The 26250-nt window shown below is 47.4% G+C and overlaps 3 protein-coding genes across 4 annotated transcripts in view; 1 reads left to right on the top strand and 2 right to left on the bottom strand.

Moving 5' to 3' along the window:
- The window catches only part of PNPLA7 (patatin like phospholipase domain containing 7), a 124840-nt gene extending 100543 nt beyond the window's left edge, over positions 1–24297 (bottom strand). Inside the window, exons 1-13 of one of the 2 annotated variants that reach the window (XM_061479747.1) lie at positions 24246–24297; positions 23366–23388; positions 20953–21018; positions 20496–20583; positions 19804–19886; positions 16787–16875; positions 16299–16439; positions 14672–14831; positions 13552–13632; positions 7526–7654; positions 5921–6001; positions 5045–5189; positions 4428–4520 (exon numbers count right to left, since the gene is read on the bottom strand). In XM_061479747.1, coding sequence (XP_061335731.1) covers positions 4428–4520; positions 5045–5189; positions 5921–6001; positions 7526–7654; positions 13552–13632; positions 14672–14831; positions 16299–16439; positions 16787–16875; positions 19804–19886; positions 20496–20583; positions 20953–21018; positions 23366–23388; positions 24246–24282 — 1216 coding nt within the window. In that variant the 5' untranslated portion in view covers positions 24283–24297. Of the gene's footprint in view, positions 1–4427; positions 4521–5044; positions 5190–5920; positions 6002–7525; positions 7655–13551; positions 13633–14671; positions 14832–16298; positions 16440–16786; positions 16876–19803; positions 19887–20495; positions 20584–20952; positions 21097–23365; positions 23389–24245 lie in introns of those variants that run through there. The other variant, XM_061479746.1, reaches the window with a different exon arrangement.
- The window catches only part of RPL12 (ribosomal protein L12), a 136450-nt gene that overhangs the window by 80988 nt on the left and 29212 nt on the right, over positions 1–26250 (bottom strand). The window lies entirely within an intron of this gene.
- Positions 24488–25003, top strand: MRPL41 (mitochondrial ribosomal protein L41). The gene has a single exon (XM_061479583.1). It carries the CDS (start codon positions 24501–24503, stop codon positions 24906–24908), a length of 408 nt encoding a protein of 135 aa, XP_061335567.1. The 5' UTR covers positions 24488–24500; the 3' UTR covers positions 24909–25003.

The raw sequence follows: 26250 nt of genomic DNA, 5'->3' as shown, positions 1-26250 counted from the left end.
AAGCATTTCTTTTGTAGCAAATATATAGCAAGAGCTTTCAGAGGGAGAATATTATCGTCAGCAACTTCTTAAAGCCTCTCCACGGACATCATTCCCTAAATGATGCCTAAAGTCATTTCAGCTCTTTTCTACAACTTGTCCACACTTTCATATGCTGAGAGATTACTGAGCAATTCCCTTCCAGGCCTCACTTATTTAATCCATGAATCTGTCACTAACAACTTCTATTCCCTATCTCCCAAGTTTAATACATCTTAATTATATTAGCTCTTTGGCTGTTCCATCCACCTTCTAGGAACCTATCTGAGAGAATCCATAACACAGATATATCTGGGAAATGCCTCCCATTTCATTACCTGGAAGACGATGCCCATGATTCAGGCTGGTGATTCACAGAGGAGTTTAAGAATCATGCAGAGATTGCAGTTTCTTTTAATAAACCTATAATCCATCCCATCACATTTCTACACCAATAGATCTGAAATCTATACTCAGAAAAGTTTAAATCTTCGCCCTTTCATCTTTTTCCTTCTGTTCCTCCGTTGTTCTTATGCTTTTGCTTTCTTAAATTCAAACTGCTGCTCAAAAATAGGATGAGCCCTTAGAGAACACAAGTGTCCTTCCTGACTGTTGAATTTGTTACTGAATAAACTCTGACAGGGCTGAAACTTTTAACTCTGAATTCCTCCCCCACCCCATCTAGGACATGAGCAAATCCTGCTGTCCCGGAGGTTCAGACCTACTTCAGACGGCTCTTTTCCACATTACGTACAAATATGGACAAACCTTTGCATGTAGAAAATCCACGTTTGCCACTGGGATCATAACATCATTTAAAGATCAGCCTCCAAACAAGAAGCCCAACAAGCTGACCCAATGACTGTCGGCAGCAAAACTTAACTTCCGAACCATAAGACCAAAAACCAAAACCACCACCAAAACCAGCCAATCCCAATCCACAAACCAACACTGTTGATGCTGCTGAATTTTGTACACACTGCAACATTAAGGACCCTAAATTAGTTATTAAACAACAAAAAAGAGCTGGAATAGTAGAAATAGCAGCCTGGAACTCCATATGGGCTGATCTGCCTGCCTGTCAATTCCACTGCCCCACAAATCACAAGGTCAGCAGAATTACTGAGCCCAAATACACCAAGTGCATTTGAAATCTAAACACACACTTTTCAGGCTAAACCTAAACAAGCTGATGATGGGTGGGCATAGAGGCACGAAAAGCATCCTCTGCACAGCTCTACGTAGTGAAAAATCAAGAGAGAAAGGGGAGGCATTCTAAGAATGAAAGCTTATGTCTACCAGACATTCAAAGAGAAACCTTCATCTCATTCGTAGGTACAAGCTTCCCACACAGTGATTAATTAAACCGTCTCGTTGCTCAAATGGGAGTTAGAAAGGACACAGCAGAACAAGCTTCAACTAGAGGCGTTGAGTCAAAAGAACAGAAGGCAGTGGGAAACTCAGGGTGGGGGGGATCCAATCCTGTTTGGTGACCACATGCTGCTGAGATCCCACACACTGCTGGTGGGGAAGTCACTGCAACAACACCGGCAGCCGACCCTGTCCCTGCAGTGTTTCAGCTGCCTCCCTCCTCCCAAGCACTCACTCACTGAGCTACCAGCTTCTGACATGGGATCCTACACTCCTGCATCTGTGCTGTAGGGTTAGGGCCTCGGTGTGGAAGAAGGAAAAGCATCTTCTCTTGACTCCTGATAAAAAAAATCCCGACAAACCAGTAAAAGGTAACTGCTATTTAACCTTAGACAAATTAAGTTCACTGAATCCCAGCACCATTAGGGTTGAAGGGACCTCTGGAGATCAGCCAGTCCAACCCCCTTGCCAAGGCAGGGCCACCCAGAGCAGGTTACCCAGGAACGTGGCCATGATGGGTTTGGGATGTCTCCAGAAAAGGACACTCCACAACCCCCTGGGCAGCCTGTGCCAGGGCTCTGCAACCCTCAATGTAAAGAAGTTCCTCCTCATGTTGACATGAGACTTGTTGTGATTTAGTTTATGGCCACTGCTCCTTGTCCTGTCACTGGGCACTACTGAAAAGAGTCTGGCACCATCCTCCTAGAACTCACCTTTGATATACTGATCTGCATTGACTGGATCCCCTCTCAGGCTTGCCCTTCTCCAGACTAACCAGGTCCATCAGAGAGATGCTCCAGACCCCTGAGCATCCTTATGGCCTCTGCTGTACCTACTCCAGCAGGTCCTTGTCTGTCTTGTTCTGAGGAGCCCAGCACTGGATACAGTTCTCCAGATGTGGCCTCACCAGGGTCAGTAGAGGGGGAGGAATCACCTCCCTCAACCTGCTGCCACACTGCTCCCCATGCACCCCAGGAACCTCTTGGCCCTCCTGGCTGCAAGGTCACACTGCCAGCTCATGGTCAACTTGTCATCCCCAGTACTCCCAGGTCCTTCTCAGCTGAACTTATGAACACTTACTTCCAGGAACAACAGAACTGGTGAAGTTCTCACATACAAAAGACCTTTTTGTTCTATTACTTTCATCTAATTTTTCTGTTCACCACCCCAGATGCTCCACCTGACTTATTTATGTCTTTCTCCCATGAAGCTAAAGAGTGACTGTAACCTCAGAGCTGTGAAATCAGCTCTGATCACCAAAGCAAATCATGATTACCCATTAGATATGCTCCTTCTGTCAGTAAAACTTCATCTTCTCTCTCTGCTAAGCTCTGTGTACTCTGACATAACTCTTAACACATGTAAAAGGAGAGATGAAGGACAACTGGACGTATTCACTGCTAAGTATGCAGGATCCTTCCACGTCAAAGCTTCAAAGAACACACATGGACTCTACCTTAAGTGTGACACTGCTGCTTATAGGCAGACCTCACTGAACTGTGCCTGCATGTGCCTGAGGGAAAGTGGCTCCATTCAGAGTCAGCATTACTTAACTCGCCACTGACTGGAGTCTGCTGCTCCATTTTAGAATGCACAGTGCAAAACAACCCAACATGCATGAAAGTAAAGCCAAGTCTTGCCTGGGTCAGTTCAGTATTTTCCCTTAACTGGTTTCTCTGGTTCAGAAATATGATCTCCTTATCCCTAGCCAAAATCCTGCTTCCCTGTCACACCCACCCCTGTGGACAGTAACATGAAATGATGCTAAAATGTAACTGGGGCCTTGTACATCTGCACAGCACAAACAGAAGAAGGAGAGAATAAGCTCTCCACTGCTAAAAATGAATAGATATCTTCCTGATATCTATTTAGATTAGATATCAGGAAGAAGTTCTTCCCTGTGAAGGTGCTGAGGTGCTGGCACAGGGTGCCCAAAGAAGCTGTGGCTGCCCCATCCCTGGCAGTGTTCAAGGCCAGGTTGGACACAAGGGCTCGAAGCAAGCTGCTCTAGTGGAAGGTGTCCCTGCCCGTGGCAGGGGTTGGAACTGGATGAGCTTTAGGGTCCCTTCCAACACAAACCAGTTGGTATGATACCCATTTTTCCCCTCCCTGCACACAACCAACTTAACTTGATAGCAGTCAGTGTTAGAAGCCTTACACTGGGAAAGCCCTTAGCACTGAGGGCTCCCTCAGCCCACCTTCCTCCTTGTCTCCTTACTCTCTAAGCCTCACCCACAGTATGTTCTGATCTGCTAAACCATTTAACAGTCAACATAAGCAATACTTGTTATCTTCTAATGTATCCAGAGGACCCTTACACCACCAATTAAATGACTTCTCTATTAACAGTATCTTTATAATGGCTACAGTATCTAAGCATGACCTTAACTACCTCAAGATGGCTGATTTGGTACTTGGCTAAGGAAAGACAGACACCTTCCTCCTGTTATTCACCCAAGAAGTTGCAGTTTCTCCACCCTGAACACGAAGCTAACCTAAACAGCTGGCTCAGAGAAGATGTCTAAGTGGAGATGACAGAAGTTCACCAAACTGAATACTGCAGCATCAAAACAGCTCATAAACGTCTCACCAAAGCATTCAGTGATAAGTCACCTTCATTACCCACTCAAAAAATGTTCCTCTACAAGCAACAAATCCATGTGATGTGCTCTGTGGGACCATCAGCCAAGCAAGAATCATGTGTCATCTTCTGCATGAAAGATGACAGCATATTATCATAACTCACTGTTTCAGTTATATCAATTATTAAAGCTCTTCATTTTTGCAGGTGTCTTGGAAGACAAATCATTGTATGCTCCCCACTGCTGGCAAAGACAGCAAGGGAATGCTCTCTTAGATAATAATCCGTTTGTGACTTCAGAAAATACATTTCTGACACTTGATTTGGGAAGCAGCTCCACTGCAAGATGACTGTCCAACACAATGAGGAAGAGTAGCCCAGTGCTCCAGAGAGCACATCTGCCCCACAGGATTAGGTACATAACCCACTGCCCACAGCTTTGCCAAGCACTACTTACTAGAAGCCTCTGGAGACCCTGCGTAGGGTGGTGATGAAAGGCTTCTTCTGAAAATATGCTCAGAGTTTTCTGTACCAGAAATCTTCAGTGGATCTGAAATTCACAAACAGAAGTCATAAAGATCTAAGCACAGGATAGTCCCTCAAGAAGCAAATTTTAGTGACAAGCAAGAACCTCTCACTGCCCACTTTGAAAAGTCACTAAAGGCTGTGTTAAAGGCTTTGAAACACCAGTGTTAAACATTGTCTAAACCTGCTTCCTGCTTCCCATTTAATTAAAAACTTTCAGGCTCAGAGGCAAAATTCAACTCAATCTATATCTGTAGGTTTAGGTTTCATCCTGACACTTCAGCCTGGCAGCCTGCACACACCCAGCCATCCTGCCAGCATCTGAGTGCATTTTCACAGCCTCTCCTACAAAGTCAGTGTTAGGAGCCACTTTTTTCCCCCTCCTCCCTCAATATCATGAACACAGCAATAATTTCCTATTAAAGCAAAGGACAATCCAAAGACTTCAAACCTGGCACTGCAATCCCTAACTAATCAAATAAAGATCAACAACACAATGATTAAAGAACATCACAAAGGACAGTTACTACACACTTCCAGAGACATTACCTATTTCCAGTGCTTCCCCAGCTTTTTCCAGCTTCTCTCCACGATCCTCCTCTGATACATTAGACACTTGTCTCTTCACTGCTTTGCTTGAGCCTCCTCCAGCTGTGACACTTGTCACAGAGATGAGGGGGATGGCTTGGCTCTGCTGCAAGACACAAAGTGCAAAGCAGACATAACCCACCCCCTCTTACATCTTAAACAGGACTGGAGCCTGTGCTGACCCCGGGGCCTTCACCCACTTGTGGTAGTCAAAGAAAGACTGTCAGGTATCTGCCAGCTCCCTCAGCACCCTGAGGTGCATCCCATTACAGCCCATGTACAGTCCAATTCATATAAGTATTCCCTGACCTGATACTCTTCTCCCAAGGCTACATCCTTCTTTGAACTGTTGTAGGTAGAAGTGACTCAGTCCCATTAATAAATGTCAGGACTGTTCAGTCACTGGCACAGGCTGCCCAGAAAAGCTGTGGCTGCCCCATCCCTGGCAGTGTTCCAGGCCAGGCTGGACAGGGCTCGGAGCAAGCTGCTCTAGTGGAAGGTGTCCCTGCCCGTGGCAGGGGTTGGAGCTGGAGGAGCTTTAAGGTCCCTTCCAACCCAAACCATTCTATAACCACTGACACATAGTCACATATGTGCACAGTGGGGCAGATACATCAGCGTGAACCAATGCACTTTCTTCAAACTTCTGAAATTTAAGCTTCCCTCCCATTCCCCAGACATCAGCCTGGGCAAGGTTTTACGGGCTGTCTGTAACAAGGACCTTCTAGAGTATTCAATTAATACGTAACATTTGCTTTATGAGCTTCTGAAAGAAGGAAAACCTCCCCATGCCAAGACACAGACAGGGAGAGCAGATAAAGTATACCCCAAACTCACACAGTTGAAGAGCTCTGTAGTCAGACCAAGGTAGTTGTGCAGTGCCAGGAATGTCACTCTCTGCAGCCTCACCATGATGATCTAGAAATGGAAAACAAGAAGCAACAGAATGGATTTAGTGTTCTCCCACACTTGTTCTAGCATTTAAACAGTTATGCACCAGAGTACTTGAAGGGACTCAGACTGTACCCTAAGCTGAAACTCCTTTTTAGCAGTTGATAAACTGAGGCAAAGACAAAGTCATTTACCAAAAACTTCACAATCATCTGCTGGTACAAAAATCTAAACTCTTACTGCCAAACACCAAATTATGCTTTTTGTTTTCTGTAAACACCAATAACAAACGTGCCCTGAAATAAAAGCATTTCCTTCCATTTTTTCCCCTCATTATTCCAGCTGTCTCCATACAGAGCCTGTTCTCCTGCTCTACAAGCACTACACTCACATAAGCCACCACTGCCACCTGACCGTCCCCAGCCCTTAAGCCATCCCCTCTTGTATCTGCTCACACGGAGCAAATTAAATTGGCATAATGATCTGTTCTCCTCTGCCATCAGTATTAGGAGGTTCATGTGTCACTCAAAGTATCCAGGCACAAGGACAAAAGACACAGAAGTGCGAGTAAAACAAAAGGACAGTCCCGAATGACTACTGCCCTGTGGGACAACACTGCAAACCCTCCAGACTGAGATCCTGAGTACACACTTCCCTGTGCAGGCTTCCACATGCAGGATCATAGAACAGTTTGTGTTGGAAAGGACCCTAAAGCTCCTCCAGCTCAAACCCCTGCCATGGGCAGGGACACCTTCCACTAGAGCAGCTTGCTCCAAGCCCCTGTGTCCAACCTGCCCTTGAACACTGCCAGCGATGGGGCAGCCACAGCTTCTCTGGGCACCCTGTGCCAGCGCCTCAGCACCCTCACAGGGAAGAGCTTCTGCCTAAGAGCTCATCTCAGGCTCCCCTCTAAATCTCCCTCTCTTGTAATCAAGAGACAGACTTGCAGGGCTCACCTGAGAACTGCCTAAGCAAAGCAAGGGACAGTGAACTTAAAACCAACACAAAGCACAGTTCTTTCCTCAGGTGCTGACAATTCTTTCTCAGGTGGACATTCGCATCAGTCTGAATTCTGTGAATTTCACAAAGCATCAACCCTCAACAAACATCTTCTAACAGTACATTGGTCCTTTCTTAAAGCATGGAACAGTCTCTTCCACACTCTAAGCCATTTTGAAGCATAACCATGAGGCAGAGCCCATGCCGGCAGGTTCTACTCCATCTGGACCAACGAGCTTATAGGCAGGTCTGGCTGATTTGAGAGGCTATCACATGCAGAAACCAATTCAATATGTGTGTATATGTGTAACACCCACACATCTGCATGATTTCTTCCTGGACATGATTAACACTGAGATCATGAAGTCTAGGGCTCTAAGAGCAAGAGGAGCAGCAGAACTAGTCCAAACCTTGACAAGAAGCTGTATGGAACAGTTCCATACCTGCACAAGCATGATAAGCTTGCTGAACTTCAACATGCCTTCCTTGTAACTTTGAAACTAGGGTGATTTCTGCCTCCTCCACCCCAGCTCTGCCTCACCCAGAGCTTACCTGTACCACTCGAACCAGAGTTTCGGGGTATTTCTGGAAGACGTCTTGAAAGGCACTTGCTGGAAGCCGCAGGATGGTGGATGGGGTGGCTGCTCTGGCTGAGACTGTTTTGTAGGGAGCAGGGTGACCCTAAGGGAAAGTTTCAGGGATGCAAAGTTAATCCACCAATTATCAGACCCAGTCCTTCCCAATCACTGCCCATGTTTCTCCTCTGATGTCATATATGCCTGACAGACATCCTCTGATCACAAAAAAGCCTCAAGCTTGTGCCCCATGACCTGCAGGTGGTGTAATAAGGGCAGCGTGGTCAGGAGAAGTCATAGCAGCAGCTTCACTGGCATTGAACAGAGACAGGGGAATAAGAGCTACAAAGAGGTGTATTTATATCAGGTTCAGGGGAACAAGTCCATCAGCTCTGACACAGTTTTACTACAGACACAGCCAGGTTTGGAGTATTTCAACTTCAGCTATTCTAGAGTGCAGAGAAAAGAAGTTTTCTTGGTTTTATTATCTGAACTGATGACCAAGCTGTTTGCTGCACTAACAGTGACAGACTCACCCATCAGCAAAAATACAACAAAGTTGTATTATAATCACATACAGAATAGAATGAGACAAACAGCAGACAGACTTCCTGTGTTCTAAGATAAATATATATGTTTGTATCTTCATGTATATATGTATATCTATCCACATGAAATATTCCAAATGACAAAGACAAACAGCCCTTGATGTGAGATAAAATGAGTCCAGACCATCCTGAGTTGCTTCAAGAACAGATGGAGAAATAACAAAGCAGTGACAGCTAAAACTGTAAGTGGGTACAACAGAGATCTTTTTACCCTAGAAGGCAAAAATGTGGTTTAGGATTTTCCCTCTTGAATCAGAACAGAATTTAACAAAAACCTATCACCAAACACTTGGCTAAAGAACAGCACCCCTGCTAGCCCACTAGTAAATGCTGAAAAGAGTACTTAAGTCATGAATTCATTTAGTAATATATAAAATATGGATTTATCCAATACTTCTAAGATAAAACCTCATGAAGTTCAACAAGGCTAAATGCAAGGTCCTGCACCTGGCTTGGTGCAATCCTCAGCACAGACACAGGCTGAGAGATGAAGGAATGGAGCACCTGAGAAGAATTTTGTGCTATTGAAGGATGAGACGCTCCTCATGAACCAATTCAGTGTGCACATGAGCCCAGAACCCCGCCATGTGCTGGGCTGCACCCCAGAGAGTGAGCAGCAGCTCAGGGAAGGAATTCTCCCCCTCTGCTGTGCTCTGGGGAGAACCCCCCTGCAGTCCTGATCCAGCTCTGGGGCAACAGCACAAGAGGGACGTGGAGCTGTTGGAGCGAGGCCAGAGGAGGCCATGGAGATGCTGCGAGGGCTGGAGCAGCTCTGCTCTGGAGCCAGGCTGAGAGAGCTGGGCTGGGGCAGCCTGGAGAAGAGAAGGCTCCTGAAGGGGAGACCTGAGAGCAGCTCCAGTGCCTAAAGGGGCTGCAGGAAAGCTGGAGAGGGGCCTGGGACAAGGGATGTAGGGACAGGCCAAGGGGAATGGCTTTAACCTGCCAGAGGGGAGACTGAGATGAGCTCTTAGGCAGTTCTACAATCTACAACAACTGACTGTCAAGGTTTTCAGAATGGCCAGGGCACTCCATCTAGCAAAGAGGAGCATTTATCAGCCAAGTCTCAGCTCCACAGTTTGCCCAGGAGCTGTGAGACACCAAATATCCCTGAGAAAATATTTATATTGGGGAACTCAGCTGGTGGTTTGGAATAGCTGCTGCTTGGTCCCAGGGACTCCCTCAGATGTGAACGTGCAGGGTTTAACTGTACTACCAGTTTTGGTTATTATCTGTAAGACAGTATCAGTATCAGTATCAAATTTATAGAGGGGAGACTGAGATGAGCTCTTAGGCAGAAGCTCTTCCCTGGGAGGGTGCTGAGGCGCTGGCACAGGGTGCCCAGAGAAGCTGTGGCTGCCCCATCCCTGGCAGTGTTCAAGGCCAGGTTGGACACAGGGGCTTGGAGCAAGTTGCTCTAGTGGAAGGTGTCCCTGCCTGTGGCAGGAGGTTGGAACTGGATGAGCTTTAAGGTCCCTTCCAACACAAACCAGGCTGGGATCATATGAAAAGGAGCCCTTTTGTGCTACCGACTAGGAGCTAGGGAAGAAATGGAGTTTCTACTTCAACAGTCACCCTCCTTCAGAATCTTCTAAAGGTTCCTGAGCAGCAGAAGGCGAACTCTAAACATACAGATGTTACACACTGATTACACACACACTAATCTGCAAGTCTTCTAGAGCATCAGCCAACTGACTACCATCACTGCAAAAGAATTCCTGCCCAGAGAGCACAGCAAAACCAAACAGCATATGTTCCATACAGCTACCACCACTGTGGAGGCTGAAGCTCCAGCTCTGTCTGCTGCTCTGGAAGTCAGAATGAGGCAGATTCTAAAATTAAATGAGATTAATTGGAACCAATTTGTTAATTACCCAACCTCAGCTGCCCTGCCTATGAAACACAGGCTGATATTAATAGCTTTGATTTCCATGCTCCTGAGGGATTTGAAACTTTCAACATCTCTGACCTCCAGTGCAGAGCTTCCAGGCACCTTTAGAATCCTGAGCTCCTTTTAACTAAGTAAAGAAATTAATAAATGATATTTCTGGGCCTTTGCTGAACCCAAAAATAAATGCAACATTCCCTTGTACAGCCCAGCTTAAAGCCTGGCTTTAGACAAAGAAGTCATTTAGAATTCTCCTGTACTCAAATATAAACAAAAATGTATGGATACATCACTGTACTTGCCATTAACTCAATTTCTTATCAATCTCTGCACATTTTTACTATGTTTAAATTCCACTGTTCTACAATCACACACTGAGTTCACAAGGAACAGGTAAGCTGTAATAATCAGTAGTGAACTGTTTTTTTTTTCAACAGAGAACTTTATGTTCTCAACACAGGTAACTATTCTATCTTGTTCTAAGAGCTGCAGAGTAATTAAGTATGGTAGGTGAGAAATGTCACAGCTAGAGGAGTAGCTGAATCCAGATGACAGCTAATCACAGACTCATAGAATGGTCTGGTTTGTGTTGGAAGGGACCTTAAAGCTCACCCAGCTCCAACCCCTGCCACCAGCAGGGACACCTTCCACTAGAGCAGCTTGCTCCAAGCCCCTGTGTCCAACCTGGCCTTGAACACTGCCAGGGATGGGGCAGCCACAGCTTCTCTGGGCACCCTGTGCCAGCGCCTCAGCACCCTCCCAGGGAAGAACTTCTGCCTAAGAGTTCCTCTCAATCTCCCCTCTGGCAGGTTAAAGCCATTCCCCTTGGCCTGGGCCTACAGGCCCTTGTCCCAAGCCCCTCTCCAGCTTTCCTGCAGCCCCTTTAGGCACTGGAGCTGCTCTCAGGTCTCCCCTTCAGGAGCCTTCTCTTCTCCAGGCTGCCCCAGCCCAGCTCTCTCAGCCTGGCTCCAGAGCAGAGCTGCTCCAGCCCTCACAGCCTGGCTCCAGAGCAGAGCTGCTCCAGCCCTCACAGCATCTCCATGGCCTCCTCTGGACTCGCTCCAACAGCTCCAAGTCCTTCTCATGGCCAAGTCCAAATGAATTTGGGTAAGAAATCTGCTACGAGAGACACAGAAAACCTGCTGTATTCTCCATGTCCCCTTGCCTGGATTTCATCTTCCTCTGCTCCAATCTGCCACCCTCCACACTACACCACACAGCTTTAACAAAGGGTTCTTGCAGCAACCAGTCACTTCTTTATAACTTCATCCATCATGTCCACTGCATTTAAACACAATTGAGCCTCCAGGCTCACCTTTATCCAAGTGGCTTTTCAGCTTCTTTTAATTCTCAGACTTTCTTTTTTCCCCTCCTAAGTCACTGTCAACTGATCCATATTCCTCCCCGTCCCTTCTTTTTCATTCCAACTGTGCCACCTGCTCACAGTTTTCCAAATACCATCTCCATATGGAGGACAAAAGAAGAGTAAACCCCAAAGCTCCAGCAATCAACAGCAAGCACTGTGTGTGCTCCTCCTCCGAGTTTTACGCAAGCAGCATTTAGCTGGTCAGAATAAGTGAGATGTGCAGAACACGTCTCATGTCACATCCACTATCTTTGTAGTTAGTGGATCTAAGGGGACTTTTCAATTTAAACAACAGGAAAACTCAATTAGAAAAGTGCCTCTTGTGTGACTTTCTTCTAGATCCAACAAGAGGTCACCACTTCTTGCAGCAACCTCCAATTTTCCTGCACATCTCTCAAACCAGTGGGGTATCAGTGGTACAGCAAATATTATTAAGTCAGCCAAAGGACTCACAAATTCAGCTCAGACAACTGAAATCCTCTCAGATACATTTGTTTCTTCATGTCAGATCCATATTTGGTGGTACAGTGGAACTTCATTAAGGTTCTGGTGTCTGCAGGTAGTTATGAGACTCACTAATCTGAATGCCACTGCCACGTCTCCTCTGTTCTGATCAATGCTACTTTCTCTCTCCTTGCCCATTTTCATACAACTTCCTATGCCTAAAGTCAGCAAAGAGCATAAGGAAGAGGAAAAACAGAAATAAAACAACCAGTTCAAAAAGCTGGAAAACCAGACAGAGTTGTAAAAATAAATGAGAACAAGTTATATTAGCAAGAGGAACGGCAAAGGGTTTGTTCTGTACCCATCTGCATGCTGGTAACTCTTGGCAACACTTTCAATCATTTTGATTTTCTCATTTACCAGTGTTGTAACTAATGAGAGGAAAAAATGATTGAATGAGAATTACAAAAGCAAAACCAACATGAAGAAACCAACCACAACACATAATGAATGGCAATCACGCTCTGAAAAACCAAACCCACACCCCCCTGTTCTACCAGAAGGACTCCTCCTTGTTTATTCCAAGAGAATATAGGCAAAGAACACGACTGGGATTGATGCTCCTATATGACGGTCCTGCTCTTTGGAATACTGGCATTAAGAAAATTTACTGATAGAAGTAAAGGGCAAAGATACCTCTGAATCTGCTATTAATATGGATTTGACAGCAAGAACCAGACTGGCACAGCCCAAATTATTCACATTGCTTTCTACAGAAGAAAGCGTGACCAAGCTTTAAATTTGTTTCTCTTTCCATAGGTTTCATGGAAATTATAGATACATTGAGATACACCTGCATCTAATAGTGGCAAAGAACACTCCACAGAACCATTAAAACTACTTACACAGAGAATAACAGCACCTTGTAATGAAAGGAGACAGGCAAGCACAAGAGAAACATGGTACAAGGTCAAACATGAACAACTTATTGATTACGTTATCCTCGCCCTCTCAACTATCACTATCTCCCAAGGAAGCACTTTCAGTGCTTGTGTATTATCAAAGATGATGAATTCCCCACCTTCTATTCAGGTATTACTAAATAGATGCACTGTGACAATTCCAACATTGGAATTCCAACTGCAACAAAATCCACAGCACTAAACACATACACATGTGCAATAAACACAACCCACCAGCCTCGAGCTTGTTGCCTGTCAAAGAGCACAACCTTCAGAGGGGCACCAGCAGCATGCACATGGGAGGCAGAAACTGAACCCATCAACTGGTGTCACAGTGTAATTACAGCAATAACAACTGCCAGATTTATTCTCATTAGACTAAATAAATTCAATAAGTAACAAATCAGACAGTGTAAAAGCCTGGACTTGTGGCTCTGACCTGCTCCTCCTCCGACTGCTCTGTGACCTTGAGCAAATCAAACTATATCCCAGTTTTCCAGCCACAGAATAGTAATTCCAATCCTACTGCTTATCAGAAATAGCCAGTGTTACACTGGCAGGCTACACATCCCACAACCAGCTTACACAGAGCTAAGCTTACAACTGGGGAGGACTGGGAGAAGGAGAAGAACTGGTCAAAGGAATATTTTCCATCCTGATCCTTTCCTGGTAATATTCAGAGTCAACTCCCACCAAAGAGCTCTGTGACAAAGCAGCACTGCTTGGTCATGAACTTACCGTGATCACATCGAGAATGCTGAGAAGGCTGTGGACACTGTCTCCTGCCAGCACCTCCTTCACAACCACTTCTGTTCCATCCTGCAAGTGCAGCACAGAAGATCAGTGTAAGCTCAGAGCTGCACACCTGGCAGACAGGAAGCACTTAAGGAAGCTGCTCAGTGTTTCAGCAGCCCTAAAAGAAACAGTCTCTCGCTGCAACTTGGGTGTTTGCTTTCTCTATGCTCTGGAAATGTGCTAATTCAAACCACCAAAGGTTTAAACCACCATTCTGAAAGCGACAAATTAAAAGAAACTAAAAGCCAGTTTGTTTCAAGGGAGATGTGACCTGCTTGTTTTTGCTGTGGAACAACAACTTTAAAACAGCTCCCTTCACTTTGAGACAGAATCATCTCCCTTTATTTGAGGGGTTACATGTCAAGAGGGATGACATGTCAATGTTCTGCACAAAACAACAGCAAATGCAAAACTATGCAGAAATCATGAAACATGGTATAATTTACTAAGACAAACCTCTGCATTTTCAGCCACAAGAAAACTGTTCATAAATTAAAGCTAAACTCAAAGCTCAGTCAAGAAATCATCCCATCTAAATTGGCAGAAGGGGTGGCAAGGGCTGCCATGCAGCATTTCAATACTCACCCACAAAACAAGCCATCACTTCTTTTCCATGTTTACCCAAAAGTGAATTCTGGATGTTCCCCCTCCCAGACAACCCTGCTACTAACACAGCAGAGCATTATTGCATAGAGCACACTCAGGTTCTTCTGCTCTGGATACCAAACTGGTCTATATAGCTACCAGCCAAGAACAGAATGTTCCCAACAGCACTCAGAACCTATCTTGCACCCTGCTTTTCCTCAGTAACTATGCAGCCAGAGCTCATGAGAACATTTCAGAATGCCTGATCAGCACTAGGCTTTATTCTCTAAGACGCTGGGCACCATACCTAAAAACCTTGATCTTTACAAATACCATAGCTCTGAAGTAGTTTGAGGCAATCCTTTCTAAATCATGATCATTCAAATGTCTAAGTTTAATCAATGCTTAATGATTCATGCTGGCTTGTATGCTCTGCCAAGTGATTTATCTCAAGAACCACAGACCAGTTTGTTCTTACACTCTCCTGAATGCAGACTTCCAGCTTGCCATCCTGCACCACGTAGATGCTGTTGTCCAGCTGCCCAGGGCGGAATATGTATTCACCTTCATGCAGCTGCACAAAGAACATGTGTTTGCACAGTTCCAGGAAAAGAGGCTTCTCAAAGTGGCCAAGGACCCTGCAGGGAAGAAAAGGCAAAGGGACACCTAAAATTAACATTGATCTTGGAAAATCCTTTCTATATTAGCAGAGCACCTTGCACGAACAGCAGAGGAACACCAGAGCTGCTTGTGGCATGGCAAGAAGAGCAGGAGTCCTCAACACAAGTGCAGAGCACTGAGAAACACTGAAAACACTGCAGATCCTTTTTTGAGTAGCTCCCCAAGCAACACCAGCAGGCTCCAAAGGAAGTACATCCAGTCTTCCTCAATCCAACAGCAGCTTTGGAAGGGGGAGAAATATAAAAGCCTGCAAGATTCACACACTGCGCAAGAAGTTACCCCATGGAGCTTTCCCTTTCAGTACAGCTCCCTGCCCACAAACCAGAACATGAGGAATACTGAAAAAAAAGGGGAAAATTCCTGTCATCTGCATGTACCTGTAAGTCTGGAATATTCCATCTCCTGCTGGCAAAGTGCAATTGGGCTCCTCTGACATTGAAACTACCCATTTGCTACCAGGCAGACAGAAATGCGCATCTTAAAGCTGATCAGCACAGCACCAGAGGGACCCTCTCATGGCCCCACGAGCTCACATTTTAACAGGCTCAATCAATCAAATTCTACTGCAACATCAATTAGTCACAGGAGGTCAGAATTCCACGGCAGAAAGTTCAGGTGACTTAAATAGCAGTTTTAATAGAGCGTGTTTGACCTTCAGGACTAAACTGTACCATAACTGGGAGAGAAATAAGCACACACAAACAAAACCAAAATTACAGATCAGATCTCATCCTCTTTGCTGGGTCAGCAAATTTAACCCCTTGCTGAATAGGCACAACGCCCATCCCTTGTCTCAACCCACCAAAGAACTGTGGGGATTAAGTTAACTTTGATTCCACTTGCACACTTTTTAGCCCAAGAAGTGAAGATTCTGCAGTTTATGGAGTTGTCAATATGGGATCCAATTAACATTTACCAATTTTGGTGTTTTCTGTACAAAAAAAAGTAGCTGATATAGTCTAAAGGGGATTTTTTCAAATGCACTGACAGGAATCTGCTCACGTTAGAACAGATAGCTTTATGATCACTATCCTGAATTCAGGCCACTAACCCATGTCCTTTTAGTTTTTTTAATGCACTCAAAGATTTCCCTAAAGTTTTTAGAGAATTAGATGTCATCCCTGGCAGTGTTCAAGGCCAGGTTGGACACAGGGGCTTGGAACAAGCTGCTCTAGTGGAAGGTGTCCCTGCCTGTGGCAGGAGGTGGAACTGGAGGAGCTTTTAAGGTCCCTTCCAACACAAACCAGTTCTGTGATTCTATGATTTGTTCTTTCCTCGTGCTCAGATGAATTTTCAGTCAACTCCTTAAAGCTTCTGACCATGCAGTGATAAAATTTAAGACTTGATGCAAACTGCCAAATGCTCAGATCACCTGAACATCCAGCAAAACCCATATCCAAACTTATCTTCCCATTTAACGTTACCTGACATTTTTAAGCATGTATAGGACTTCGGAAGGCAAATGGGAATTCTTGACATCAAACTCTGTCAGATCTGCCTCTAGCAAAGAGGGAGGCGGCTCTTTGGGCTGCAGAGTGGGACACTCCTTCTTAATCCGGAGAATCCTGCAGAGAAAACACATGTGAGGAAGTTCAGGAACTCCTTCATTTGTTTTAAGCATGGGCTTTGCACTGCCACCACAGCAGAGTGCAATACTAGAGCACACTCTGCCTAAAAGCAACCCTTATCAACCAGATAAAACAGGGGGTTCCACCCTCCTGCCCTCCTTCAGCAAAATCGGAGACGCTACTGCAGGCACAAACCACTGGAAACTCCCCAGGAAAGTACCAGGCTGTCAAAAACCAGCAGTATGGAGAAGTGTGATGCTTGGGATAGGTTCCACACCACAAAGAACAAACCCCAAAACCAGCCTCCATGGCATGAATATTCTCCTTCCCAAAGGCCCAAGTACCTTTTAGCCAAAGATAACACTTTTGCGCGTTTCCGCATCCGCTGGCGAGGCACAGTGTTCCCAACCAGGGAGTTTGGGAGGGTTGTAACCTAGGGGGAAACAATGACAGCAAAACCACTCATTAAAAACTGAAACACGAACACATTATTCCAACCTCCAAAGGTTCCAACTCTCATCTACCAAGTCATTAGACCATGAGCACAGTGAAGCACTCGTGTGAGACCCCAGAGGACTGGAACATTGATTCTACGATCAGCTTCTTTCTAGAAAACAAGTTTAGTAAGTGACTAGTACAGTGGTAATGGAAGCCCTTGGCTACCGGGTTCTTACTCAGGAACACTCAGTACCAGGCAGCCAAGTGACATGTAAAGCACTGATGCTCCCAAACGGGCCTGGTTCATGTTTGAGCTGGAGACCAGCAGCACCCAGACCTGCAGCAGCGCGTTCACGCGGTTTTACCGGTGACCAAGTGCCACCTGCTGGAGAAATGCAACAACTGCAGAGCAGGAAACCCCCTCCTGAGCTACCTTTAAAACACTCTCCGTTTGTTTCTCTAAGAGTTGAACCCCAGGAAGAAGTTTCTCTCACAAAAACCAATCTGAAATTGGTTTGGAGGCCCTTTGGTGGGTTTTTGTGGGGGTTTTTTGTTTAAGTGAAATCTTGGTACTTTATCAAAAGTCCACGAAGTACAACCATCAGAGGTTAGTTTGTTATAGTCTACGTCTTCTTCAGGAATAACAGCAAAAAGCAAGGTCTAAAAGTCCAAACCAAACACTACCTGAAATGATTTACCACGGGGAATTCTAAGTGTTCTTTACTTCTTGTGTTCCATATGAACAGCTGTGTTGAAGAACATTAAAATCACTGGCAACACACACAACTTCCTTTCACTGAGGGCTTTTTTGGCGAAGCAAAAGCAAGGCTCAGGAGTAACCTCCTCCCTCCACAACAAAACAGAGCTCCAGAACTGAGCACAGTGTTTAATTTAGCCCTAGCATCTGAATTCACCCCAGCAGAGATCAGCAGTGTGGAGGCAGAGGGCTGCAGTGCTCCTCAACAAGCAGGGACTAACAAAGCCAGGTTACCTACCTGCACCTTGTTTTAATAGAGATGTTGGCTTTAGGTGCCCCAGCAACATAGGAGCACACACACACTCAAGCCTGTCACCCTGCAGGGCACAGCTCAGACCCCTCAGCCATGCTCTGGGCTTTGTTCCCAACGGGGGCCAGTCCCATTCCTGCCCCCCATCTCCCTCTGGGAGCCCACCAGACCCACACCCTGGTTCTGGCTCTATAATAGGGATGGCAGAGAGCACTTAAGTCAGGATTAAGCAGCCTTTCTCCTTCACTGTCTGCACCCACCATCATTCAACAGATGACTACAAGCAATCAGTAACCATCTGGTACTCTGAAAAGGGGTCTGAGTTCCCACCCGAGTAACAGGCAGCTTCCTAAAGACAGGAGTTAGCAATAGAATCTTACATACTAAAACTGCACATGGAGGTCCATGAAGCCACTACATAGATTTTGGTATGGGAAATGGTAAGTAAGGAAGTCACCTCAGCCTCCAGGACCTACTGCACAAGCTTGTAACACCACCAAACAAAACCACTGCACTGACACAGTCCCTCCTGATCCTGCTGAAAAGATGAGCTCTTTTGATCGCAGTGGTACTGTCAGTCAGGAAAATAAATGAATCTCACGTTCTACATACATTATGTAGAACCATAGAATGGCTGGAGTTGGAAGGGACCTTAAAGCTCGTCCAGTTTCAATCCCCTGCCATGGGCAGGGACACCTTCCACTAGAGCAGCTTGCTCCAAGCCCCTGTGTCCAACCTGGCCTTGAACACTGCCAGGGATGGGGCAGCCACAGCTTCTCTGGGCACCCTGTGCCAGCGCCTCAGCACCCTCACAGGGAAGAGCTTCTGCCTTAAGAGCTCATCTCAGTCTCCCCGAGGGCAGGTTAAAGCCATTCCCCCTGGCCTGTCCCTACAGGCCCTTGTGCAAAGCCCCTCTCCAGGTTTCTTGTAGCCCCTTTAGGCACTGGGAGACTCTTCTCCAGTAGCTTCAAAGGAAACATATCCTGAGAAGAAAGACAGTAAGATTATTCTCCTCAGATAACTGGAATTCGTGCTGAACACCCAGCACACCCACTGACAGTAACCTAATCCTCTAACGGAAATGGCTGTCTGCAGGTTTCCTCAATTCACTTTGCCACAATTTCCAGAAAGAGCCACTTGCAAAGATAAAAGCAAAAAAACCAAATAAATAAAAGGGGCAGTTCATATCAAACAGGCAGCCATGGCCTCAAGGGACTTAACCAGCTGATGCTGAAAGATTCCCAACTGATGGAAGATTCCTGATGAGACCTTTCAGAACAATGGGACAGGAATGACATCGGGACAGGAATGATATCAGGACAGGAACCTGAGAGCACAGGCGGGATTCCCTGGGACAATCCAAGGCAATGACTTCAACATTGGGATAAACCCTTCTTGAACAGTCTCTAATGAGACAGTTTGATAAGTCCTGTTTGCAGGTGAGTACAGAACACAAGAGCTCAGTGAAGTGCTTGTGCTCCTCCCAACCAGGCTGCATACTCAGGTGGGAGAGGTGTCAGCTTGGAAAGCAAAGGCAGTACTGGAAGTCATTATCTGAAAAGGACAATCCTGAATACAGGATACACTGAGTATCTTCACTGAAATCTCAAACACTGAGAAGAACAGATTAAACAATCACCAAATCCATAGAGAAGTCAGACAGTCACTGATTTACTACTACCTTCACTGATGCAGATATTCTTGAAAGGGAAGGCCTGGAGGAGCAGAAGCCATCGCTGTTCCACCAGAGACTGTCAGAATTCCAGGAGTCTTGAAATATCCCCCAAAATCCAATGGAATTTTATACATTGAAGGCCCTGGGCCAGGGTAAGGAAGTGAAGCACTGCAAAGTCCACAGCACCTCCCAGACTGGATTTTAACCTTTACTTCCCCCTCCCCGTGCCAGAGGCACTCACCTTCCTCATGATCTTCCGCCCATAGAACATCACCTTGTCCCGCTTGCGAAACCGGTACTGAGGCACCTGAGGCTGAGGTTGCTCTGGAACACAGAAGTACCACATCAGAGACCACCACCTGCAGCTCCACAATGAAGGGAAGGACACTGAGCACAGGTTGGTAACTGTGCTATAACACACGCTTAACAGCCATGGCTCCCGTCTCCAAAGCAGCAAGCTTTGGAATGTGAACCAACACAAGATACCTCATTACCCAGCTCTGGTTAGCCAAGGCAGACTAGGGAAGAGCTGGCTTCAGGCTCTACCTAATCCCGAGGGCAGAGAAAAAGGCTCTCTCCATGGATACAAGGCTCAGGTAATTTTAATCTCACACGGGAAACCTCCAGTTCAGCTGTTTCTCATTACTGTGACACTGAAATCATAGCAGGGTTGAAATTCTTTGCATGATTTGCAACTGATACTAAAGATATCACACAGCAGAGAAAATAAAACCCTGCAGCATCCTGCACGTGACAGGAATTCTATGTTCAGACCTGGGTGAGTGAATCAACACAAGTTCTTCACCCTTTTAAAGCTGTCTTCCTGCCAGAACCACAACCTTCACAGCTAACATCTACCCCATGTTGCTATAAACACACTGAAGGTAGCAGAGAAAACTGTGTTTAAAACACACACAGTCATTAAGTACTTACTAGATTGTCTGACTCTTCTGTAAACGACAAACACCACAACTGCTATGAGTAGTAATGCGACTGCAGCTCCAATTGCAATTCCAGTCAGCTGTGAGAGGAATTTAGCAGGGAAAGAAGTTAGTAACTTCTAATGTTGAGAATTATTAAGTACTTTGTGGAGGGCTGGAGCACACTGAGCACACTCCAGTAAGATGTCTACAAGTCAAGTACGTTCATAAATAATTCACTCATAAGTTCACATACGAGATATTCAGCATTTTTTCCCCAGAGATCTGTGATCAACTCCATGTGCATGAGATGAAACAACAGGAATAACTCCTGCCTCATGCACAGCAACAGCAAAGAAACAAACACTCAGACTTTGGCTGTGACTTAGTAGAACTCCTACACCTCGCACGAAGCTATCTCCTAGTTTTGCACAGCCAGTCCTCCCCAAGCTGATGGAAGCTGCACTTACCATAGTGGTTTGTATCCTGTCTTCCACAAACCGGAGGATCCGGGTCCCGCCAGCTGGCAGCACAGCCTGGCAATGAAAGGAAGGTGAGAGTAGTCTCCCATTAGAAAAAAAAAACCTCTGTAAAAGCATCTCAGCACCTGGTCTGCTGCATGCAACACAACTTCATTGTTATTTTCCAACATCTTTCTTTTATCTAAAGTCCACTTTGCCACCACAGGACAAGGGAGAGGGGTCACCAGTGGAGCATCAGTTCAACACATTCCTAAGCATCCTAAACCAGGGTCAGACAGCGAGGGGATAACATTTCCTGGTGATCCTATCTTACTTGAAGCAACAAGGATGAGAACCAAATGTGAAGGGCTTTATGAGACTGAGAAAAAAGTCATAAAGCAGCATAACAAGAAAACCAAGCACACGGGAACAAGTTCTAACTGCAGGTATAGTGTCCTGGGACCTATGCTGACCATTTTGATCAGGATAAAAGCTGGCAGTTAAAACAAGCTCACAAATGCCAGCTCAAAACTTACCAGAATGGGGAGGAGTGGGGGAAGCAAACCAAATATTAGGAAAAGCAGGAAACAGAGTACAAGGACAAATACATCTCCCTGTAAGTCTTCAACCTTACAAGGACCTGAATTTACAGGCAGCTCTAGGCCCAGTGTTTGCCCTCAGCTCCCGAGATGACCTCCTCATTCAGCTTTGTCACCAAGAGGAAACTGAAATGCAAACCAGGAGCCACCAAACTAGTCCTGCTCATGGAATTCATTCCAGTTCTACAGCATAAATAAACTCCTGCCTAAGCAGCCAACTCAAACAGAGCAGTTTGTCATCTTAGGCTGCTTTTAACAGGGCATATCAACAAGTTGTCTTCCCAGCATGAGTCAAACTAACCCTACCACCACATTTGTCAGACTATTATTAGTGGGATTGTAGTGGAAAGTCACAAGAATTGGAAAAAAAACAAATGAAAAGATGAAAATTTGTTAGCAACAAATCCAACACATGCTGGTAAAACGTTCTTGGTGCATCTGTTGTGGTCACTGCACTGATTTCCCCTTGACAGTGTCAGGGACACGCTCAGTTCTGCTACTGTGCAGGCCTGTGGGGTCTCAAATAACAGCAACCATAGTAGTTGCCAACTGACAGTCACATTGCTACTGTCAGGAGAAGAAACATATCCATGAGCAAAAGAATAAACCTTGTACATACACAGCCAGAGCCCTCGTGTCTCAGTGCAGAAAAGCAACAAGGGAAAGAGGAAATTCACACCTCCAAGAAAAACCAAGAGGTTCTTGCAAGGTTTCCCATGAACACCAGTGAAGACATGGTATTTCCCCTCCCTGCCTAATGGAGTGTCCTCTCAAGCACTGACAATCCTCCAGGAAAAGCAGACCAAGGAAGCAGACAGGTTGCACCCGTACAGATACTTGAGACACGTCAACAGCTACTGGTACAGGACAGCATTTGAGAGAAGTATGAGGTGGTGGTGGAGTCATCAGCTCTGCAGGGCCACCTGACAGCCCAAGCCTGCAGGACCTCTCAGAGGAGGGCTCTAGCAGCACTCCAGAGCTTCCTCTGTGTCTTACACAGAGTATTCCAGTGCCTAAAGGGGCTACAAAAAACCTGAAGAGCTTTGGACAAGGGCCTGTAGGGATAGGCCAAGGGAAATGGCTTTAACCTGTCAGAGGGGAGACCGAGATGAGCTCTTAGGCAGAAGCTCCTCCCTGTGAGGGTGCTGAGGCACTGGCACAGGGTGCCCAGAGAAGCTGTGGCTGCCCCATCCCTGGCAGTACTCAAGGCCAGGCTGGATGGGGCTTGAACAAAAGCTCAGCTCTCTCTACAGGTCACACATGGCTCCACTCACCCACAGCTTGACTACAAGTACTGGATTTTCCCAGAACACTTCTCAGCAGTGTGCAGGTGGGATGTGTGCTGGTTTTAGTTGCGGAAAGAATTGCTTCCTATCGTGGGCCTTATCCTTCATTGCTGTGACAAGCACCACGGGCCTTGCCACAGGACTATGACGTTTGTATTTATAAGCAAGAACAAACTCAAGAAGAGCTTGTGGCCAAAGAACACCACATTTTGCGAACTTTAGGCTAAAAAACATACTGTTGAAGCAAAAGGCACTTCAATCAGATCATCACACTAACAGCTTGGAACATGAAGCAGATTTTGAATGGTTTGCAGTAAAAAAACATGTTAAAATTTAAAATACTAAAACCACACACAAAACTGCACTAATACTGAAGTTTTTGGAAAGACAAAAATCTTGCAGGAAAGGTGTTTACAAAGTAAAGGCAGCTAAAGACATTACACAAACATTATCAAATTCAGCACAGCAGCTTTCAGCTTCTGCAGACAGCAACGGGGAAACAAAGACATCCAAAATCAACAACAAAGCATATCGTACCTCAAGGCTGGTGCTGTTGCCGTCTTCATCCATGTCTAGAGATAGGGCAGGAGCACAAATGAAAACAAGACAAGAGCCAGTTAAGAGATGGCCTCACTCTAAACCAAACTCTTCTGAACTCCCCAACACAAAGCGTCACCAGAACAGCTCTTCCTGTCCGGCAGAACCAGCCAAGTTAGGGGAAGCTGGGTGGTTTTCTACTTCTTTTCTTCTGAGCTGAGCAACAGAGCCCAGCACCCTTTCGAGGAGAGGCTCTGATACCGGCACCGACAACACCAGTCCTCTGGGCTGTGTACGACGGAGCTTGGCTCTGCTGTACCTCAGCTCTCCTCAGAGAAGCCTCCCCCCGAGACTCCCCAAGTGCTGGCAGCACCCACGGGAACAGGACCCCGGTGCCTACACCCTGCAGCACCCGCGGAGCCACCGCAGGGGGTCGGTGTCTGTGAGGAACCGAACATTGCCCCATCCCTGGCAGTGTTCAAGGCCAGGTTGGACACAGGGGCTTGGAGCAAGCTGCTCCAGTGGAAGGTGTCCCTGCCCGGGGCAGGGGTTGGAGCTGGGTGAGCTTTGAGGTCCCTTCCAACACAAACCATTTCCTGGTTCTGGAAAGGCACTGGAGCAGCTGCTGCCGGGGGACGCTGTTTACTGGGGCAGACCCCTCACAGACCAGCGCGGCCCCGCCAGCCCCGGGCCTCCCCATCAGACCGAGCTCCCCCCTAAGCCCCATTACACCAAACCACGCAGCACAGACGCCAAAAGCAGGTCCCCCAGGGCAATGTCCCGCCCCGGAGCGGCACGGAGCGGCACGGCATAGCACAGCACAGCGCGGTCCGGCCTGAGCCCACCGGGCCCCGCTCCCCGTCGGCGGGACCCCCCTCACCTGCCGCCGGTCCCGGCGCCGCCAGGTCAAAGGTCATCCCCGCGGCCCGGGGGCGAAGCTGGCGAAGGGAAGACCCCGCCCGCCGCCACCGTCCGCTGAGGGGAGCTGCAAACCCCGCCCACACCCGGGGCTCCTCGCTGCTGATTGGCGGAGGAGTCCCGGTCCCGCCTTTTTGGGGGCACGATAGGCGGAGCGGGTTGGCGGTGGTGTTTCGGCCAATAGGAAGGAGCGGTGTTGGCAGGTGTCGGGCCCGCCATGGGGCTGCTGCAGGAGCTGGTCCGAGGGCTCGTGCGGGGCGCGGACCGCATGTCGCCGTTCACCAGCAAGCGCGGGCCCCGCACGCACTACAAGGGCCGCGGCGCCCGGCGGGCCGGGGTGCTCACGGCCGGCAAGAAGTTCATCCGCATCCCGCAGATGGTGCCGGAGTTCATCGTCCCCGACCTCACCGGCTTCAAGCTCAAGCCGTACGTGTCGTACCGCGCCCCCGAGGGCTCCGAGCCGCCCGCCACGGCCAAGCAGCTCTTCAGCGAGCTGGTGGCTCCGCGCATCGAGAAGGACGTGAAGGACGGCACCTTCGACCCCAACAACCTGGAGAAGTACGGCTTCGAGCCCACGCAGGAGGGCAAGCTCTTCCAGCTCTTCCCCAAGAACTACATGCGGTAGGCGGGAGCGGCGCCGCCCGGCGAGGCACGACCCTCACCGGCACCGGAACGGGACTGCTCCGGACACCGGCCATTAAAAGCAAACCCTTCCTCCTCGGTCTGTCTGCAGTGTCTGATACACATCGCGGGGAACGGGGGTGGGGGAGGCAGTTGGTGCTTATCTCCCATCATGGCATGTCCGGAGCTGCTGGGAGCGGGAGGTGGCTTCTCTCTGGGTTGCTGAAACATCACGGTTCCTTCGCGGCAGGAATTCCTGGCTCGGGGAACGGGGAGGGGGGGGGTGTCACAGCGTGTCACCCTAGGGCAGCGTGGGGCTCCCCGCCTGTGGGGAGCAGGGTGTTGCTACCACTCACACCGAGCAGCAGTCACAGGTAGTAGGAACTTGTCAATGGACTGAGCCCTGTCCATGCCCTAGACTCCCTCTGAGGAGAGACCTGCAGCCCGTGATGAGCTTTTCAAGGTGTAAAGCTTTCAGAGTAACTCAAGATGCAGTTCATGGGTGCATTGAATGTCCGGTCCTTAGCGCAGCTGCTTGAGGCTACAGAGTAACTGACTGTATATGAAGCATGGCTCAGGAATTGTTATTTTTGGATATAAATTCCTGGCAGAGCAGAGTCTTCCTGATCATCAAATTAAGTGGATACAAGTGACACGTAACAGTATGCAGTGCTTTAAAGAAGAAACTGCTGAGTTCTAAATTTTTAATGCCATTGGAAAGAGCATGTTTTCTTAGAATTCCAGACTGGTTTGTGCTGGAAGGGGCCTTAAAGCTCATCCAGCTCCAACCCCTGCCACGGGCAGGGACACCTTCCACTAGAGCAGCTTGCTCCAAGCCCCTGTGTCCAACCTGGCCTTGAACACTGCCAGGGATGGGGCAGCCACAGCTTCTCTGGGCACCCTGTGCCAGCGCCTCAGCACCCTCACAGGGAAGAGCTTCTGCCTAAGAGCTCATCTCAGTCTCCCCTCTGGCAGGTTAAAGCCATTCCCCTTGGCCTGGCCCTACAGGCCCTTGTCCCAAGCCCCTCTCCAGCTTTCCTGCAGCCCCTTTAGGCACTGGAGCTGCTCTAAGGTCTCCCCTTCAGGAGCCTTCTCTTCTCCAGGCTGCCCCAGCCCAGCTCTCTCAGCCTGGCTCCAGAGCAGAGCTGCTCCAGCCCTCGCAGCATCTTTGTGGCCTCCTCTGGCCTTGCTCCAACAGCTCCACATCCCTCTTGTGTTGTTGCCCCAGAGCTGGATCAGGGCTGAGAGGGGTTCATTCATCTGTAAGCCCATCAGAGTAATGGCTGCACAAAGCAGTTTTCTGCCTCCAGCTGGGGACAGGGTGCGTGGGCAGAGGTGGTGTTTTG

The sequence above is a fragment of the Pezoporus flaviventris genome, unplaced genomic scaffold (assembly GCF_033815535.1).
Source record: "Pezoporus flaviventris isolate CSIRO_AGI_PZ_B2104156 unplaced genomic scaffold, CSIRO_AGI_Pfla_v1 ptg000154l, whole genome shotgun sequence".
Taxonomy (NCBI): Eukaryota; Metazoa; Chordata; class Aves; order Psittaciformes; family Psittacidae; genus Pezoporus; species Pezoporus flaviventris.
The sequence above is the reverse complement of the archived record's forward strand: the minus strand, read 5'-3'. Positions and strand labels throughout refer to the sequence as shown.

What these genes read in the sequence shown, in the direction of transcription:
- MRPL41 (XM_061479583.1), top strand. Translation starts at nt 24,501, where the DNA reads ATGGGGCTGCTGCAGGAGCTGGTCCGAGGGCTCGTGCGGGGCGCGGAC.